The sequence below is a fragment of the Myotis lucifugus genome, unplaced genomic scaffold, assembly GCF_000147115.1.
Source record: "Myotis lucifugus unplaced genomic scaffold, Myoluc2.0 scaffold_134, whole genome shotgun sequence".
NCBI classification, from domain to species: Eukaryota; Metazoa; Chordata; class Mammalia; order Chiroptera; family Vespertilionidae; genus Myotis; species Myotis lucifugus.
Genome location: NW_005871182.1, coordinates 1,388,681 through 1,409,360, shown reverse-complemented (window position 1 = coordinate 1,409,360; position 20,680 = coordinate 1,388,681). Strand labels below are relative to the sequence as shown.

The window sequence follows — 20,680 nt, the reverse complement described above, 5'->3', positions numbered from 1 at the left end:
CTTGCCCAAGGTCACAGGGACTTTGAGGCCACGCTGGACGGAGAGCTGTTCTCCGTCGGCACATGCTTTTCCATCATCCCTTCATGCTGTCAGCCCTTTGGGAAAGGAGTTGTCTTTTGCTTCTTTGGTGCTCAGTGTCTGTCACATGGGGACCACAGCACGGACACAGAGAAGCTTTCTGTCCAGACGAGATGGCCCTCTTTCCCTCCAAGGGTGTAGGCACTGAGAAGTGAATACGTGGCCTCCAAACTTCCAACTCTCCTGCGGCTGGGAGTCTGGAAATGCACTGGTCAGGGCAGCCAAAGGGGGTGAGGGGAAGGAATCTGTGTTTGCAGATTTTTCCCCCTGAGGTCATAAAACAGAGAGGAGATTGGGGGCAAGATCAGGTGGGCTGCATGTCGTCCCTTCTAGAATCTCTGCAGTTAAGAATTGCAGCATTTCCGTATCCTTTCTGGCTCTGATTTAGACATCTGAATCCCTCCCTCTTTCATATAGTTTCTGGAAAGATAGACATGTCCCCAAAATGAGGCAGAAGCAAACGGATGAGAACAAGGCTCTCTCGGAATTCCTGGATTCGGGTGATGAGGCGCAGTGACAGGTGTGGTGAGCACAGTGCTCGCTATCTCTCCTTCCCCTTCGCTCTCCTGTCAGCAAAGGGGGCTAAGAATAGCTGCCATGTTCCTGACGCATCAGCAGGATCGGTGAGCCCGTGCTGGTGAAGCAGAGAGGTAGCGCCCGCTGGGACGGGCTGTGGGCACTGCAGAGAGCCAGTGAGAGGCTGTGAAAGGCACGGAAGGGGGCTGCTGGCCGCGGGTCCTGTGCTTGCATCGGCTGTCTCGGTGGTGACTGCAGAACGATGCGGGTGCAAGACATCGGCCAAAGCCACAGACCCTGAGGACGCGGGCCTGAGGTGACAGGGCAGAGCCCGGAAGCTGCTTTTCTGGGGTGACTCTGCTGCAGCCCTCTTTGAAGCTGGGGGCTAGGGGAGAGCCATTGCAGGGCCGGAGGCCACATTGCTGGGCTCAGAAATGGGTCTCTGAACTTGCAGTGCCCTCAGCAAAGCCCTCCCCATCTAAGATCAGGAGCCACAATACCTGTGGGAAATCAGGAGAGGCAGACATTCACACCCAGCCGGGCACAGTCATGATCCAAGGCAAACTTCGCTGTTGACCAAGCAAACACCTCAGAGATAAGAGTCTGGTACCGGGCATAACCCTGAGTCCGAGAGAGGGAGCGAAAGATAAGATTGAGAACCAGTTTGATAACAAGTTGAGATCAGTCACGCGGTTGTTCCCATGGAATGGCTATTTTGTTCCGTGTATCCTTCACGCTCTTTACTAAAAGACTTTTTCTAAGCCATCCACGGCATTTTTGCCTGGGATGGTGTCCCACTTACAATGGCTGCTTGATACGTATTTGCTGAAGTGAATTTACGTGAATTCTGGGTGATACTCTGGAGGAGAGAAGGACAGAGGTGGAAATGGGGTGAGAAAAGAGTGTCTGAGGAGCCCCCAGACCTGATCCAGCCAACCTCACCATTTCCAGGTGAAAGGCTGAGGACTGGGATGCGGGGGGGAGGTCTTGTCCAAGGTCACAGGCCCATTAGAGGCAGCCGCAGGTTTAAACCCAGGCCCCGATGCCCGTGTGACTTGCATTTCCAGAAAGAAGGCTGTGGTAGGAATGCCGCTGCCGCTGGCCTGTGAAGGGCTTGGTGTCTGCACCTCCGTTGCCTCTGTTATCTCCCTGGTGCTGCTGGGTGATAAATCTGAGAATGGGAACGGGAAACCGGGTCAAGGTTTGGGCAAGTGAGAACAGAGGCTGCCTTGGCCTCCGCAGCCATCAGGGCGGTTGCCCATGAGCTCTCTGAGGGCAGAAATGGGGTCCCGTTCACCTTTGAATGCTCAACACCTGGCATGACACCCCACACACAGTAAGCACCTACCATTACTGTTAAACTGAACAGGAAACAGTGGATACTCATCATAATAATATCCAGTACTTATTAAGGACTTGCCATGAGCCAGGCCCTAGGTCCAGCCCCATGAGGTTAAGTAACTTGTCCAGGGTCAAGCAGCTAAATACGGGGTGAGGTTGGGATCTGACCCCTGGCCTGCAGCTCCAGCACCTGCACTCCTGACCTCTACACAACACTGCCGCTCGCAGGGCTGCCCAGGCCCCGGGAGACTAGGCTGCAGGTGGCAGATGCCTAGAGTCTCCATCCAGGTGAATGGAAGGTGGCTGGCCGTGGTCCAGGGTGGACAGACAGTCCATCACCTGCAGCACATGCAGAGGTCAGCTGCGCAGCCTCCCTTTCCGAGTGTCTCACTGATGGCACCACAGGGTTTGGGTCTGACTTTCCCTCCCAGGTTCCGCGGATCCTATCAGCACCTGCACTACGGCTACCTCCCCGATGCCCTGGTCGACCTCACGGGAGGGGTGGTCACCAGCATCAGCCTGCACTCCTCCCCTTCTGACCTAGTGACGATGGTAAAGACCGCTGCCAAGGCAGGCTCCCTGATGACCTGTGCCACGCCGGCCGGGGTGAGTAGACCAGGAATCCTTCGCATGGGTCCGGGCCTTTCCTCACCTGGCGTGTTCAGCCACTGGCTCCTTCAGCTAGGGAGGGAGCGGTCAAAGCCACCTACTGGAGCACAGTCGGTCATGCTGTGCTTTACCGAGGTCACGTCCTTCAATTCTCAAGACAGCCCTCCCTCTGAGATAGGATTGCAGGATTCACTGACAGAAGAGGAAATGGGCTCAGAGAGGCCAAGGAAAATGCTCCCGTCACACAGCCAGCAGGTCACTGAGCAGGGCTTCAGATGCTGCTCTGTGACCTCAAAGCCTTTGCCTATTACTTCCCGTGACCAGAAGCAATGGGTCCAGAGTGAGCGGCTGGGGGGCCTTTGATTCTCAGTGTTTCTTTACAAAGGCAGCCTCCCAAAGGCAGCATGGGCCGTTTTGAAAAGTCTGGATGAGCCTCCAAATTATTAGTCTGTTCTGAGATGGCCAGCTCCCTACTCCCAAGGTGAGGATGCCTCCTTCACTCTTGAAACATGTGGACTTTGAGCCACACGTTCCTAATCTGAAACACCACCCAAAACTAAGATGCACTTCAAACCCCAGTCACTCGCAGCGGGGTGGGGAAGCCCAGCAGACGGGTTCCCTGCCGTTTCAGGGATGGCGAGTGACTGGGGGAGCAAGCAGCCCTCCCCCCAGGTCCTCAGGCTCTATCAGTCATGCAGTGGGTGGTCTCTTGAGGTATGAAATGCCTGGGGCCTCAACCACCCAGCAGCCTTCAAACTCCACCTGTAGAGACGAGTCCCAGGAATGCACGCCCTTCAGCTGGAGTCCGTAGGACACTTTTCACCAGGGCCGGCTGCGGCGCGGCCCAGGGCCCATGAATTGTGCTGTTCTCTTTCTCGGGAGAACCTGTGAAAGTCTAAAGCATGGTCTGCTTTTCTCCCGTGAAGCCGACAGGGGAAGCCACAAGAATGGAGAATGGCCTGGTGAGCCAGCATGCCTACACCGTGACTGGGGCCGAGCAGGTAAGGCTCCATGGGCTGGGCCCCATGGTCTTGCTCCTTGGAACAGGCGTCAGAACCACATGCCTCAGCAGGCCCAGCAAAGCTGCAGTGAGTGTTTATCTTCTTACCTGTGGTGGCGCCTATCACAGACAGCTCGGTCCTTCTATTCGTCCAGAAGTTCTGGTGCCCAGTACCCTCACCCCCCAGGGATCCTGCTCTTCTTGAGGGCTCTCGGGCAGGATGAGGGGCTAGCTGGACTGGTGATTACCCCTAAAGAACGCAGAATGAATTAGCCAGTAGACTCTAGGGGAAGTTTTGCCCTGAAGAGTTTTAGTTGTAACATACCAACTAAACTACTGTACCAGACGCTCCAAAATACAGGGCTCAAACAAGGGAAAGTTTGTTTTACTCTCAGATAAGCAGGCGGTCTGAGAGCTAGTAGGTGGCTCTGCCATCCACAGCATTGGACTTCCCCCTGTGAGCCCCGGGCAGCTGCCCCAGGCCCCCTCCTCATCTGGCCAGGGGAAGAGGAGGAGGCCAGGGGAAAGGGATGCATCCTTTTGGGAGGAACACATTGGGAAAGGCACACTCTCAGATTCCATTAATCTGAACATGTGGTCACACTGAGGTGCAGGGAGTCTGGGAAACATACTGTCTAGCTGGACCACCACATGCCCGACTGGAACTTTATTCCCATGGAAGAGGGCAGGGTAGCCACGGAGGACAGTCTTTCCCTTGATATAGAACTGACTGTGTGCACAAAATCGTATGTAATTACTGTGGGCAGTAATTTCCAGTCCAGAAAATACTACTAATGTACAGCTTCCTCCATTTGGAAGTGAAGAAGCGGAGGCCTGGGAGGGGACCGTCTCTCACAAGGTCACACAGCTACTTGAAGTGGCCGGGCCGACACCACAGCTCCTTGGTGCCCATCTACGTTTATCATGCAGCCATGCGGTGACAGCGCTTCCTGGCCTTGTGATGACATCCCACTAAGGTTCCCCATCTCTGTACTTCCCACAAATCCCGAGTTGTAATACTGTCTACCAGGCCCTACCAGATAGCATCCCAAACTCCAGGGAACATTTTTCACAGGCATTTGTGGGCCAAGGAAAGTGGAGTGCTGGGATCTGTTTCTAGCATGCTTTCTCCTGCTGGCCTTCCCTCTCTCTGTATCAACCTGTCTCTCCTGTCCATCGACCTAAGGCCACTTGCTCCATTGTTTCATGTTTTGGGGAGTGTTCCAACCCACAAAACAAGGACAAAATCTTATGTCTCCCTAAAGAAATCAGTAACAACTACTTCCTCTGCACAGTACCTGGGAAACAGTAGGCACCTACCATGCTAGTTGGATCAACGGATGGGTGCCCTTGTATGAGTGAGTGAATGCATTCGTCCTTGGCCTATGAAGGTGACATCATTGATCCTTCATCACAGATCATACGTGATGAGCTCAACACACATTTCCCACAAGCAAGGAAGGGGTTGTCCTGATACACCCAGGCCAGAAGAGATCCCAGTCCCAGTGGCTCCAGACTCCCTTCCTCTGAATTCTCCCAAGCCCTTCCCTGAATTCTCGGTAGGGACAGCCAATACCATCATCAAGCTTGGCTCTATGTCCAGGCACTGCTCCCCACACCTCCCCTGACCCAGATGTGGACAAGTTTGGGCTAGAGACAGCAAATCAGTTTTCTTATGTGTCAAACTTTATCATTGGCCATGCTCCCTGGATGGCTGTATGGGCAAGACTTTGGCACTGCTTCCAGATCTGGGGCAAGAGCTGTGATTGGTGATGGTATCTGTGCTGGGCATGGAATGGAAGAACCATGGTGCCTGCATGATGCATCTGCCATTCCTGGACCCGGCCCTTGTTATTCACTGAGACAGTCTTTGTTTATCCTCTGAACACAGGCGAGAAGGGACTTGAGTGTTGAGAGGTCCAGATGGCCATGGATGTGAGTCCCCACAGAGGCTGGGCATGGCGAAGGCAGAGACCGTCAGGCTATCGAGCGGCATGTATACACCCAGGGCCCAGGGAAGGGAGGTGAACTCAGGACTCGGGCTGTGGGGGTTTAGGCTCCAGATGATTCCTTTCACTATGTGAGTGTTTGCTCCCCCACAGCACACACGTTTGTTCCTGTAATATAATAAGTGGTCTGAACAGGACACCCCCCCCCCGAAGGCAGGTGATGAAGACTTCATGTCCTGTAGGCGCTGTCCTGCCCCTCTATGGCTGCTGACACTCCCCAGCCTGTGCTGTAAGGAGCACCAGCCTGGTGAGATCTCCTGCTTGGAGATTCATGATGGACATTAACATTTTAAAGGCTCTGAGAAGGCCTGTATTCACCAGACAGGTACCGCTTAGTGTTAATCAACCTTGAAACCCTTTTCTAGGGATAAGCATTAACAGCCTATGGGTCTACCATCTGAGAGAATACATTTAAGGAAATACTATCTTAGGATAGAGAACCTGGATTAGCTCTCGTCTGGAATGGACTCCTGGGCCACCCGGCCACGGTCCATGTGATCCCCAGGAGGGCACTGACAGGAAAGGAGAGGCAGAGTCGGACAAGGGGCCAGGAACTTGCCTTAGTGAAAATTTCTCCTCCAGAAAGAGGAGGTTATAACTCTCTGCAAGTGTGAAGATTAAACCAGCCCATAAATGCCGTGTGCTTTTTAATCTGCTCATCCTCCCTCTGGGCGGGACACGGACAGGAAGATAAATGAAATTGGCATTTTTTATTATGTTCCTAGCTTGGTCCATGACTCCCCTGGGCAAGGGGTGAGTGTTTATCTGCACGCCTCATTTAGCCCTCTTCCAGCCCCCTCCGGTCACTGGCCACTCTTCTCCCCTGGGCCCAGCTGAGCCCTTGACTGTCTGTTAGGCACTGAGGGTGGCTCATTAAGCTCTTTGGGCCACGGGGCGACCATTACTCATTCCTGCTTTGTGGGCACCACCAGGTGCTGGCAGTCAGTACGTTGTGTGCAAAGCCTGGGGTGCTCTGGGGTAGGGCAGAGAGGGACAGGAAACCTGGGTTTGAGCGAGGAGCCCTCTACCCCCATCCTATGTGGCATTTAAAGCCAGAGGGGCTTCCACTGAGGTGCCAGTCAAAGATAGAAGCAGACAAGGAAAAGCCACAGAAAAGAGCATTGCTCAAGCTAGGGTCTTGGGACCTCGTCTCACTGCATTGCTCTGTCATGGCAATGCTTTACTGGTGATCCCATGGGCCTTGGCCAGGTGCGTAGGTTATATGCGGGGTCAGGTTCACAGCCACATCAAAGAATGGGCTGGGCACTGGAGCAGCTGTTCCTTTATTTCTCTCCCCCCCACCCACACACCCCCGCTCCCCCCTCTCCCTCCCTGGTTCCAAAATTAAGAGCCTGGGCTTTGGAGAGTGACTGTGGCTAGGGTCAGAATTCTGCCTCTGCCACTTACTCTATGGCCTTGAGAAAGTTGCTTAACCTCTCTGATGCTCAGTCCCCTCCTCTGCAAGACAGCGATTGTGTGAAAATCTACCTGCGAGGATTGAAAGGTGTAACGCACGCACATCAGGACTTGGCCAGAGCCTGGTTCCAAGCACACGGGTTCTTTTCCATGTGACAATATTCAGCTCAGCCTCCTCTGACCTGGAGTCATTGAACAAGTCCGCCCCCTCCCTCACCCCCAGGCCCCTGTCTCCGCAGACAACATTAGCACAGATCAATATCCCAGCTACAGCTCGATCATACTTTAATTTCTCTCGCCAGGCTGAGCGCTGCTGGATCCGGGACTGTAGGTCCAAGGGTCGCCATTATTTCATTGTAATTTTTCAATAGTTCTGCCCTCTGGCCTCAAGTGGTCTGAAAAAGCAAATGTACCAACTCCCTTTCTGGGAGTGAGTGATGAGGAGGTCCCCGGGGGAAAGGCAAGGCCAAGCCACAGAGGCTCCCTGCTCCAGAACAGAGATAGGGGCGCAGGATGAGGCGGGCTACCCCCCCACCACCACCACCCCCCCACCGACATCTCCATTTCCAAGTGGTCCCAGTCTTGCTCAATCCTCCTGTGAGACCCAGCACTGCTCCCAGTGGGCGCCTGGCAGGGAAGCAGCAAGAATGGGGTAGAGATGCCGGCTGCGGCAGGGCCTGGAGGAAGCTTGAGACCCACACGTCCTTCCCTCTGCAGCTGGAGGCAGCATCCATGCTATTTGCCTGCTGTTAAATCAGCTCACCCCGGTTCTGGGGTTCAGTCGGAAGGAACGATGACGTGGCCCCTGCTCAGCGAGGTGCTGAGCAGGAGCCATGTTCTCCTCTGCCTCATTCCAGCTCCATGCAGGCAGCAGGCATTGATTTTTATTTTTCCTTATTTATTTTTTTTTCTGGCTGCAGCCAAATGAGGTCAGAAGTTAAATGAGTCCTTGGAGGTAAAGAGCAGCTGCATTCATATCCCCTCTTTCTGCTGACTTTGGCTGGAGGCCTCTGATGGTGTCCTTTTCTCTTCCTTGCAGATTCAGTACCGGGGGCGCTGGGAAGACCTTCTCCGCCTGTGGAACCCCTGGGGCCAGGACGAGTGGCAAGGGCGCTGGAGTGACGGGTATGGTTTCTGAGAACCTCTCTATCTCTCACCGAGCCCCCTGTTCAGAGAGGCCCCTGCCCCGTGGAGTCGTCTCCCCTGCTGTGAAGCTCACTGCAGGCTTTTCCAAATCACACCTGCCTGACTGTCAGTCCGTCTCGCACTCCCATGAGGCCACTCACCAGACATCTATTAGACACTGACTGTGTCCTGTCTGTGCTACATGCACTGTTGGGTGGGTGCTGTGGGACATATACAGATGACAAGGCCCAGTGTCTAGAAGGTCACAGTCTAAGCTTTGGAGCCCATACCCAGAATTGGTTGAAAACATGAAAATAAAAAGTGGAGGCAGAGCAGGAGCCGAGCTCCACCTGCCAGGAGAGCGGAGAGAAGGCCCTCACCCCATCACTGGGTCTGCTGGGATTCTGTCCTGATGACGCCGTGTCCTCAGGGTGAAAAGACTTCTTTAGGGGGAGGGGGTTAGGGAACTGAGACAAAGGTCCGGATGGATATCGTTTTACTCAGTCCGGCTGGGTCGACGCCCTGCCCTACTGACCGGACTCGCTGTGGCTGGTGCCGGACCAGCACTTTGCTCGGAGTAGGAATGGATGGAGCTGACCGGGTCTCATCTACCCCTGCTGGCCATGCCCCGGGTAGCTGCTCTCAGGCCCAGCTGACTGTGGGGATACAGCTGTGTGGTCAGAGGTTCCCAGAAGCTGGGCTGGCATTTCCCAGCTGCCAGGAGGACTAGTCCCTGAGCCCCACCCCCTTGCTGACTGGGAATGAGATGACGGTCCTGAGGACAGAGGGACGGTGACACTTACTTGCTGCCCTGGGCGGCCGGTGGGGCCCAGCTCGTGGCGCTCCGCTGGGCCCATAAAGGTGTTCCTCTGATCATAAAGGTGTTGATCCGCATGGATCAGCGGCCACAGCAGCGGTGCTGGTGGGGAGGGAGGTCGGGGTGTGGGGAGGAGGCAGGAGCGGGAGAGAGAACAGGATTTGAAAGGCAATGCAAAGCATTTAGACAAACAGAACAGAAATCCAACAAGCAGTGAAAGCGCAGTGAAAAGTGAGTTCCAGAAGGCGAATGCACAGGTGGCCAGTGTCTCAGCCCCAATTTTCACACCCCTTCCCCCCACCGCCCAGAATGTGGTCCAGCGGCCCCAGCCAGGCTGTGGCAGGGACTGTGACCCTTTGTGAGCCCCAGTGGCTGACGGCTGACGGGTGAGCCTGCACAAGGTGGCCCTCAGCCTTTGGGAGATGGAAATGCCATCGGGATAGAGGGAAGGATCAGGGTCCAGGAAAGGAAAGCAAGGGAGAGGGGAGAGGGAGGATACAAGCCACATGAATTCACAGCGTAGACCTGGTGTGACCTCAGATGCCCCTGGAGCACTGAGCTGCCGAACCCCCTCCACAGAGGGGAATGAATTTGCAAAACCAGGAGCCACTGAACAATGTTTTCACTCTGACCCTTTCTCCATTTTTCTTGCCTCTATTCTTCCTTCCTTCCCAGGGCTACCCTTTGCCCTTTCCAATGTAAATCCTTTCCAATTCTCCTTCCCAATCATCACCCCAAGCTGCCAAATAAAATTTCGGGGGCGGGGGGGGGGAGTGACATAAAAGCCAGAGTCCCTGATTCCCATTTGGCTATGGGGCTAGGATGGGGGAGGGTCCAATGTCAACGACATTCCCCTGGGGTAGGAGGACAGGCATGAATTCATGAGTTGATGTTTTGTTGCCCAGGCCTCCCAGGCTAAATATCAAATGACAGGGGAGGCAGCAGGGGATGCGGGACGTCAGGGACCGGAAGCCTCTGGCGGGTGGGCACATGTTCAGGGAAAGCTTGAATGAGGTTGAACTTGAGTTCAACTTCCAAAAGCAGGTATGGCTCCCTGCAGAAGAGATCACTGCGTAGGAAGGGACCTGTAGGCCACCTGCTGAGCCAGGAACATTTACAGTGTGTTCAAGGCCAACAAGTTGGCCTGGGGCAGAGGATCTGGGGAGAGAGGTGTTGGGAGCTGGGGCTGAACCCCATGCCAGCTTAGACGTTTGGATTTACACCCTGTGAAGGCCTCTGAGCAGGAGAGGGATGTGTACACCGCAGGGACCGACTCTGTAGGGTCAGGTGTTTGGGCTGAACATTGAGGTTCGCCATTTCCCACCAGAAACCAAGCTGGAAGGAAGCGACAGGACTGCATGAGCACTGTCTCCATGCAGGTGGTCTATTTCCTCTCTCCTCTTTAAAGAATGGGGGCGGAAGGAGAGAGCCGGATGGTCTAATCCCAGCCACAATTGAAATTTCAGTTGCACACACTTGAAGGCAAACTTGCATGAATCGATAGCGTATTGATTTACACTACATTTATTTTCCCTTACACACTGCAGAAAATGTAATTATCGCTTAATTATAAAATTGCCATTTTACAATAGCACATCTGACTGGCTCAGCCTGCAGCCTGGACCTGAGGGGTGGTGCCTGCCTGGCCCTCCCAGCACAGAGGTGGCCCGCCCCTCCTCGGCCCTCGAGGAAAGCCACTGGCAGAGAAAGATCTCCTTGCCCGCCTGTGCCTCTGGGCCCGTGGCCCCTGAGCCTGCCTCCCCATTGAGGAGTAGGCTGAGGAGGGGGCACCTGTTCCCTTCTGCCTGGGAGGGTCTCCTCCTTCATCCCAGGTCCTAGGACCAGCTTCAGGAACACAGTACCTCATGAAGTGGATAATTTTAATTATTAAGCAAGCAAACAATTAGTGCATGCCTACTGTGTGCCAAGGCATGTGTTAAGCCCCATGATGATAGCATTACCATGGTGAGCAAGGCTCACCGAGCACGTGGAACTTGGAGGCCAGTGAGGGGACAGTCAATCAAGCTTCTTTGGAGAAGACCATGATGCTGGGAAAATAGAAGGAGGCAGGAAAAGCGAAAGACCGAATGTGAGAGGAAATGACTCCATAAAGGAAGCCCTAGGCAGGAGCATACAGAAGCCGAGAGGGCTGATGAGACATCACTCATAAGGCAGCCAGGAGTCAGAGCTGACTCAAAGGCAAGTAACACAGAGACAGTAACAAGCAACACAGGGTACCCTGTGCTGAGACAGGAGTGGGAGAGGGTGCCATGGAGCTCAAAGGCAGGGGGGCATTGACCCAAGGTGGAATTGAAGTGGGAGAGGGGGACAAGCAAAGCTTCCAGCCAAAGTGCCTTTTAGGAGGAAAGAAAAGTGACATTCCTGGGTTACAGGACAAAAGGGAGAAAGACTGTAACAGGCAGAGGGAGCGTCATGGTGAAGGCCAAGAGGCAGGAGGGAGAATAACGGGATTTCTAAGGAAGCGATGACGTTCATTCTTGCTGGAGTGTAGCACTCGAGGGTGGGGGTAGGGAAACAGGTCAAGTGCTTGGGTCAAGCCGGAGGGTTGGGCAGAGGCCAAGGTGCTGTCTCAGGAGTTTGACCTTCATCCTGAGCATCAAAGGCAACTGCTGATGTGTTCTAAGCGGGGAAATGCCATACTCAGATTTCTGGTTTAGAAAAATCATTTTGAGGCCAGTGTGGACAATGGGTGGGAAAGTGGGCAGGGCTGAGCCCAGGGAGGCCAGTTAGAAGCCGAAGAGGGAGATGGGGGTCTAGGGAAACAGCCATGGGGATGGAAACATGTGGGTGGCTTTGGGAGGGGTTTGGGAGCTGGAATCAAGAAATCATTATTATGGGTGATTGGATGTTCTCGCTCGGGCACCAGGAGGAGGCAGAGGGGAGTCCAGTTTGGGACGAGGTGGTTTCGAGGTCACTGTGGGGCTCTGGTGGAGACATGGGATGGACCCTGGCATGTACCCACCCAAAGCGCTGACAAGAGGGTCGAGCTGGAGAGAGAATGACTGATCCTGTCATGAGGTAGAATGACACCCTCCACTTGTACCCAGGCACCGGTGCTCCACTTGTACCCAGGCACCGGTGGAGGCCACGTGTGGCTGAGATGAAACGCTCTGGGAGGCCTCACCCTATGGTCTATCTGTCCACACCCAGGTCTCCGGAGTGGCAGGAAACCCGGGACCCACGGAAAAGCCAGCTGTATGAGAACAAGGATGATGGCGAGTTTTGGTATTTACTCTTCTTTTAAAATTGTATTTTAAATCTTTAACAGTTGCCCACACCCTCAAGCGTTCCCCTTTCCCTAAAGTTTTGTGAGATTAGAGATTGGCTTTGCAGAGAGCTGTGTAGAGGGAGCCTTTTTTCTCAACTGAGACAGATGCTTTGAATGGGCAATTCCTGGTGTGTTCTCGCTTTGGGTGATAGATGCTTCATCTCTGAAATATTGGAACTTCCAGGAAATGTTAAGGGTAAAAGGAAAATTGGCACCGGAGCTTGGAAACCAAGTTTCCTGGAAGCTGGGGTGCATGGTTTTCATGCCTGTTATCTCCTGTGCTTCTTAATAAATATGTTTTTACTAGAGGCCCAGTGCACAAAATCTGTGCACTGGGGCATGGTCCCTCAGCCTGGCCTGCACCCTCTAGCAGTCTGGGAGCCCTCGGGGGATGTCCAGCAGCCGGACATCCTTAGCGCTGCTGCAGAGTCCATGAGCCCGGGTTCTGGCTGAGCAGTGCTCCCCCTGTGGGAGCGCACTGACCACCAGGGGGCAGCTCCTGTGTTGAGAAACTGCCCCCTGTTGGTCAGTGAGCATCATAGCGACCAGTCGTTCTGCCATTAGGTCAATTTGCATATTAGCCTTTTAATATATAGGATTGATTTCAGAGAGAAAGATAGAGGGAGGGAGAGATAGAAACATCAATGATGAGAGAGAATCATTGATCAGCTGCCTCCTGCACACCCCCTGGAATTGATCCTGGAATCCTGGCATGCGCCCTGACCGGGAATCAAACCAGTGATCTCTTGATTCCTGGGTTGATGCTCAACTGCTGAGCCACACCCCGCTGGGCTCTCCTGTGCTTCTTGTTGGGAGCTGGGGGCTCCCCAGTTTTCCTGCAGGAATTCCAAAAGAGTTAGCTTGTTTCATGGCCCAGCCCAGGCTCTAGAGCTCACAGTCAGACACTGGTGTCTCCGCCCAGTGGCTGTTGTAGGACTAGATGCTGTGAAAACACATTTCTGGCCGTATGCTCTCATCTTAAAGGAAAAGAGGGACATTTCTCTGAGGGGCTGTCTGGTTTACTTATTGACACAGAAAATGAGATTTAGCATATGGGAAAAGGAGGCAGGGTCTAAGTAATTAAGAACCAGGGGGACAAATGTAAATTAGAAGGAAAAATATTCCCAATATCTCCACTTTAATCACAGCATGAGGTGAGATGTTAGGTGTTGAATTCATTTTATTCTGATGATAAAAACCTCGACAATGAAATTGGCAAAGGGCCCCAGGGGAAGGCGGTTTCCTCGCAGCGCAGAGGACTCCTGGCAGAGGGACTGGCCGCCGTCCTGCTGGCCGGGAGCAGCCTGGCAGTTTGATCTGTGGGTCAAGGAGATGGCAGTCAGCGATCCAGCCTTTGCCAGGTGACATGCAAAACCCAGGATTTGCCTCTGCCCTTGTCCTCCCAGCCAGGGAAGGGAGCGGAAGGGTACTTGACCTCAGGTGACCCAGAATGAGAAGGAGGCTCTGATCTTGGGGTGGGGAGTGGTAAGTCAGTGAACACTGCAGCTGACAAGCAAAGGTACAGGGAAGTGAGGGGAACCCCCACCCTGGGGATAAAAACAGGGCTCATTAAGTGACGTGTATCTATTTTTAACAGGATGTCGCGTCAAGATTTCCAAGAGAACTTCTCCTGCCTGTTTATATGTAACCAGTTTCCAGTCAGCCTGGACCTGGGACACATGCCCCATGAAAGATGGTCCCAAATGACGTTTAAGAACCGCATGACTCCAGGGAACACCACAGGTGGTTGTGACTGGTCATCATCCTGGCAGATGGGATGCTGCCAGCGCTGGTCCCATCCTGTTTCAGGTCTCAATGGCTCTTGATTCTGACCCATCAGCCTGAAGTTGGATGGAGAGGAATTTGTCAGCCTAAAGGGACAGCAGTACTTCCCCAAGGGAAATGGGTGCTGGTGGGGTGGGCAGGAGAATCTCAGATGTGTCTCCCTGGCCTTTCACTCTTCTATTGTCTCCCAGGGCCAGAATAGGTCCACTACTCCTCAGTCATTTCCAGGATGGTGGGAGGGCTGGGTTGAACTCTGTCCTTGCCCCGTACTGGCTTTGTGACTCTGGGAATGTTGGTGGTGTCTGTCCTCAGCCCCCGCTCCTGTGAACAGTGGGATTGGTAATCCCTGTCTGGCCCTAGACACCACGAGCACCACTCAGACGTATGGGCGAACATCCCTGCCCCGGGTCGGTGTGTCCTGCCGCAGGGCACTGATGCAGAGGAAGCCCCCGGAGCCTGGCTCCGGGCTCCAGAGATAAATCATGTTGGCTGTGACCCTGGGAGCGTCACCTACTCTCACTGCACTCCCACTCCCCACGTGTGACAAGGATGAGTGGAACAGCTCCCTGTGAGGGTGACCCTGAGTGTGCTTACATATCCTGCATAGGAGAGGCTGTGAAACAACGTGTATGTGTGTGCGTGCATGTGTGTGCGCATGTGTGTGTGAGTGTGGGGGTGTGCATGTGTGTGCATGTGCATGTTTGTATGAGTGTGTGTGTGCGTGTGTGTGCGTGTGTGTGTGTGTGTGGTTGTGTGTGTGTGTGTGTGGGTGTGTATGAGTGTGTGTGTGGGGGGTGTGTGCACCTAGACATGTGCATTCCCTCTCCTTGGCACCTGCCTGTCTTGAATGGTTTGCTGAGTGACCCCACCCCCAGGGTGTCCCTCTTTTCAACCTCCAGGCTCTTCACTCTGCTGGTCTCATCTCTGTAGTTGAAGAAACATTTTCACCAAGTGGTGAATGTACTCCTCCTCCTTGTTTTTAAAAGGAGACTGAGGCTCACAAAATAAAGAAGCTGATTTCACAGTTAGTAACTATGAACACTGGGGCCCGGGCCTTAGGTCTTCACACCCAGAGGTTCTAACTACCCCCAGGGCTCTCTGAACTCATGTCCCCCCCCACCCCCAGTCCCAGGAGCCAGGAGCTGAGCTGAACTCCAGCGCCAGCTCTTTCTCTTGCAGAAGGACTTCAGAGGGACACACAGTACATCTTCTCTGTGCCCGAGAGCGTGGAAGGCAACAATGTCGTCGTGTCTTTCAACATCGCGCCACAAAATGTAAAGGCAGAAGATGAGAAATTTCCACTAAACTTCCAGGTGTTCAAGGTAAGGCTGCCTGCTTCAGGGCTTGTCCTTTCGGGACATTCGTGTCCACCTGGTGGGGTGGGGGGCGGGGTGAGAGTAGCCAACCAGGCTAGGAGATGTCACTAAACCACAGCCTCGGAGATTCAACCCCAAGGGGCTATAGAGTTCATCCGGTCCAACTCTAAACTTGTAGGAAAACCTGACAGGAGATTAGACTTGACCAGTTTACAGTGGGACACACCCGCCCACGCCAGCATTTCCTGGTGTGCCGCCTCTAATGCTTGTTGCTGAAACCATGGTCCAGGTTCTGTCTGACCTCCAGGCCCTATCAACGCCTCACTTTTCCTCCCAATTCTGTCATCATTGCTGTGATGAGTAACCACATCTGACTGAGCTGACAAAGGGCGAGTCTCCTCCTCTCAGGCACCTGCTCCCCTCCTCCAGGTCCTTCCCCTTCCTGCTCCCCACAATGGGTTCGCTTTCCTTTTTCACAGCTCCACACAGGCCATGTGCAGTGATCCCCATTCATCCCTGGGTGTGCCAGGCAACAGGCAGACTGCACAGAAAGAAGGAATGCAGGGCCCTGAGCCGGGCTGCTGGGATCTGCTTGCCCTTGGGTATTGATTTGGGTTTCTGATTCTGCCTTTCTTCTCTTTCCCCACAGGTCGACCCTCAGGTATGGCTCACTACCGCCCTCACTGGGCTTCTCACGCCTCTGTTGTTGTCTGTCAGTCAAGTGTTACAGACCGACACCCATGGACCAAGAACCCTCACCAGGTCCCCGCATTCACACTTCTTGCTGCCATTGAGCAAGTCAGTTCTGCAGGATCAGGAGTCTGGGCAGGGCAATGAGGGTCCAGGGAGGGAGGAGGGCAGGAGAGCAGGGAAGCAGGGAAAACCTTATCTTCTACATTGTAGAGGACACGATACCCACATGTGCGTCCGTGTGTGCATGCACGCACACACACACAGAGCCACAGGACGGTGCTGGCTGTGCAGAATAACTAAGCTCATCATTACTTTTGCCAGAAGGGCTCAAGCAAGTCAGGCTCCCAACCCACTGGGGCTGCTGGGCATGTCAACAGCATCACTTTGGAAGATTCCATCCAGAGCTCTGGTGCATTCCTGGGACAGCCGCCTATCTCCCGTCTCATCTTGTAACAGCCCTGTTTCCACCCCCTGAAAAAAAGAACAAAAAAAGCCCTCTCCCCTTCTCCCTGTTTTCCCCCAAGGCGGAGCTCACAAATAATCATGTCATGCAGTGTAACCATTCTAAATGGAATGCCCATGCTCGACTGTACTGGGGAAAATTTATTTAGTAAGGGGCTTTTATTGTGTAATATGTATGTGACATCGGTAATGGGAACTGCGTTATATTTATTGTTTTATCTCTAAGAAAATATTGAAATAAAAGGAAAATGATCAGGGCCTATTATTCTCCAATGAGAAGAAATTTCAGGGCTCCGCTGGGAAGATGAAATGGAGGAAGTGCAGGGAGCCCCACTGTGGCAATACAGAGAGAGCTTCGCAGAAGGCACAGGGCAGAGGGGCCTGGGGGCTCCTGGAGGAGCCCAGTGTTCAAACAGTCTCACTAGTTTCCAAGAAATTCTTCATATATAGGTAAGCAGAGAGGCAAACCCAGAATCCAGGATGCTGTTAGATTTAATTAGATGAAACCTCTTGTCATATTTCTTTGCATTCATTATAGTGTTAGCATCTATATTAAATAACGGTCTAAACCCTCTTGCATTTTGAGGGTTTGGCCTAGCACCGTCTCCCTCATTAGGGCCTGTTTGGTTCATGGAGAGGCGTCTGGAAGGTGGAGGGTCTCCCTGGTGGCTGGGACGCACACCCACGGGGGCTTTCTCACCGTCCCCGTGTTTCCTCTAGTTTCAGCACTTCCGGGAGAGACTGCCGTCCAGCTTTTTTTCCCGATTCAGAAGTGCTGAAAAGGGCATCGTGACTAGAGCCAAGTACAACCTCACAAAGTGCTTCACGCTGAGCCCGGGGACCTATGTGGCCGTCCCGTCTGCGCGCAGAGAAGCAGTTGAGTTCTTGCTTCGAATCTTCCTGAAAATGCCAGACCCGGACCGGTAAGAACCTCTGGGGTTCTAACTGAAAATTCTACCTAATTTCATTAAAACACATTCAATGCCATGTTCATGGTCAAGACGGGTCAGCAAATGTACACCCTGCTGGGCAGCTCACCTCACCCCCTCCTGGACCTGAGGCAGACATCTCCGCAGTCATGGCGGTCTTCACAGGGGAGCATGGACGGAGCCTTCTCAGTCCAGCATGCCAGGCAGCCACTGGGCTACCAGTCAGGGTCACAACTTGAGGTGACGCTTACCTGCCATCCTGGCAATGAGGGTTGCTGTCCATGCGTATCTTGTGAAAGGAACCACTTCCTAGATGGTTAAGGACCAGATGGCCCAAAAGACTGGACATGTGGTCATGCTGGTCATTGTCTGCCAACTGTCAAAGCCGCCCACTTCACAGCCTGCTGTGCCTAGGGTGCTCCACTCGGTCCTTGGCGTCGGTGCCCCCTGGGGTGCCCTCCATAGGCAAGGCCCCTTTGAACAGTGAGCGGGCATCCTTGTCACACTGTCCCCCTGATTTTCTAGGAACCTGGGCAGCGGTTTCAACCTCAGAGCACTGCAGGTAGGTGTGCAGGAAGGTGGTGGGTAGGTCTCATTGGCCACATTCCATCCCCAAGACCTTCTTCTATCTTCTTCCTTCTTTCCTCATCACTGACCAATGAAAACAAACATTATAAGGGGATGGTGCTGGCTCAAAGGGGCCGGGCAGAGGGGAGAAGGCCAGGCCTCCAAGGCCAGGCTGGGCCCAACCATCTTCTTTCCACCAACTTCCACTTTCCCCTTCCCCTAAAGGTTTCACCCGATTGCTGGATGAAGCCTCTGTCCCAGATCCAGGTGGGGGGGTTCTTGAGCCCTCACTGTGCCAGACAGGTGCCTTCCTTTTCCAAAAATTTGATGTGGGCTATTTTCCCTTTGATCCAGGCAAGTCTTCCAGAAAATGGCTCCCAACAAAGCATTTTCTACAAATACGCCCAGCAGGTATGGGGACAGGTAATGGAGGGACCAGAGGGAAGGAAATAGGGAAGGAAATCTGTCCCAGGCTTTTATCAGGATGAGGAGAGGAAAGGTAACTTCACGGGTTATTTTATCGGCCTCCTTCTCTGGACATCTCCGGAACTGATCTGGCTACCAAACTCTGGAGAGAAATGACTTCCCACCTGGGTGACATCTGGGATGGAATGTAGAGCTTTTTAAATCTGTACACAAGCAGCTGGCAACATCCCTTGAAATCTTTCCTTCTCCTGCTCTGCCAGCTCCCACCAACCTTGGCATCATTCCTCCCGGGAGATAGCCAGCTGCAGAAATCACCAACAGAACTCTTCCTGCCAAGCAAGCCACCTATGTACACAGGGGATTTTCTTAATGGTTTTATAAACCGTTATAAAGAACTCCTTGACTTGTCAGGATAAAAACAGCTGCCAAGGGCTCTGCACGATGGGCTTTTTACCATTAATAATCATGTTGGGTGGAAAGTGATACAGATGATCTTGTGCATGGTGCCAGCCCCGGGCCAGGCAGAGGCCAAGGACAGGATGGATGCCAGACATTCAGACGGCTGCTGGGGCGGTGATGGCCAGGAGGCAGCCCAAAGGGAAATCATTCAGGAGCCTGGGCTCAGAGGAAAACTCAAGGAGAAGTAAAGAATGTGGCTGGCATGTAGAGTGCAGGTTGCAAGGAGCACCTCCTTGAAATTAATATGGGCCCAGGATTCAGGTCTACATCTGGGCTGATTCAAAAGGCTCTTGACCTGATACAGTCTGTGAGGTCCTGAAGGCAGGGATGACATCATATGCATTCCTTGTCCCCAGACCTTTCACTGCCCTTGGCACAGAGAAGGTGCTCAATCAATTTGCATTGAATTAAGAGAGATTAGCTTCCCCTAGAGCAGATGCCCAAGCTCAGGTCACTGCCCCAAGCTGATCAGCAGGACCTGACTAGGTACCTGAGACCAAACTTCCTTCAGGGGTGAGTGGCAAATCCTCAACATGGTCTATGCACCTGCACAATCTGAAATATAGTGATAAATTGGGAGATGATAAATGGTACGGATTCCCTAATTAGGACTTTTCTAAACAACAACCAAATGTCTCTCAGAGAGGGTCACTGGAGCCCATATGGGGCCTTTGTAGAAATGAGGCACAGATTGGTGCCAAACAGTTGGGAGTAGAACCCAGTCTGGACTCCAGTCCCTTCTCACCCCTTGCCCGGACACCCTTGAGCAGCACCAACCCGGCATCTTTCTGCAAAACTTGCAAGCTATTCTCAAAAGTTGTGAAAGAAAAAAAATAAGCCCATGTGCTCACTGTGTCCTTTCTCCTGATTTCTTGTATCCGTTCACCTAGCCTTAAATGAATACGGTGACTTGCTAGGACTGCTACCATTACCACGAGTCACCTTCATCAGCCATGGTAGTGGGGATGGTGCCATAAGCCAGTGGCTACCTGTGGCCAGCAAGGACAGGTTGCTAATGGGGCAGACCAGGCCCACCCATCCATCATGTATTTAGTTGGTAAACATGTCCCAATACCTAGGACATTCCAAGTACCATGCTACGCTTTGGGAATGCAGTGTCAGAACTCGAGAACTTCCATTGTGGTGGTAGAGACAGAGTGCAATTCTTTGGGAATTCGTTGAGGCAAAGTTCATCTCCATTCCTAGCCTCATCTCCTCAAACATCCTGGTGGTGACTGGTCCAGGGTCCAGGTCAGGGGCTGTGCTGGGAGGTTGGGAGACCTGCAAGAGGGAGATAGGATCCATGCGTCAAAGCTGCTTATCTTCTCGTTGGTTGGAGTTCCTCACCAACATGTCAGCTGCTCTGCAAAGCAAGGTACCATGTTTCTTTTGAGGGAAAAAACTCAGTTGATGGTGGGCACACCAAAAGGACTTCCCTGACCCATGAGACGTTGGAGGAATGACCTAAGGGCCAATTTCAGACACTGGCAGCATTTCTGGGGGCCTCATGAGGGGTCATCCTTCTAGCTAAAGTACAGGCTGCAGGATTGTTCTTGCTTTCCGTTCTGTGTGATGAGGCCAACCCTGGGGACAGCATGCCCTCTATGGGGTGCTGGTTCTCAGAAGACCCTAAGGAGGCCCCTTCTTCCACCTGACCCAGCACCACTCTGCAAAGCCACCCGCTGGGAGTCCTCACTCCAACTCCTTCCCCGTGTAAACGCTATGCCAGGGTGTTAATGTCCCATCATCCCCTCAGCTTTGACCAGGCTGGTGTAAGAAACGGCCACGTTAGAGCAGCTCTTCTCGGTAAAACCATCATGGAAGATACTGCCCATACAGCCAC

The 20,680-nt window shown here is 53.2% G+C and overlaps 1 protein-coding gene across 1 annotated transcript in view; it reads left to right on the top strand.

Moving 5' to 3' along the window:
- Positions 1-20,680, top strand: part of CAPN13 (calpain 13) — a 43,349-nt gene that overhangs the window by 15,863 nt on the left and 6,806 nt on the right. Inside the window, exons 5-14 of the mRNA XM_023758628.1 lie at positions 2,367-2,541; positions 3,471-3,545; positions 8,009-8,094; positions 12,083-12,157; positions 13,798-13,946; positions 15,168-15,307; positions 15,951-15,962; positions 17,177-17,379; positions 17,911-17,947; positions 18,307-18,363. Coding sequence (XP_023614396.1) covers positions 2,367-2,541; positions 3,471-3,545; positions 8,009-8,094; positions 12,083-12,157; positions 13,798-13,946; positions 15,168-15,307; positions 15,951-15,962; positions 17,177-17,379; positions 17,911-17,947; positions 18,307-18,363 — 1,009 coding nt within the window. The remainder of the gene's footprint in view (positions 1-2,366; positions 2,542-3,470; positions 3,546-8,008; positions 8,095-12,082; positions 12,158-13,797; positions 13,947-15,167; positions 15,308-15,950; positions 15,963-17,176; positions 17,380-17,910; positions 17,948-18,306; positions 18,364-20,680) is intronic.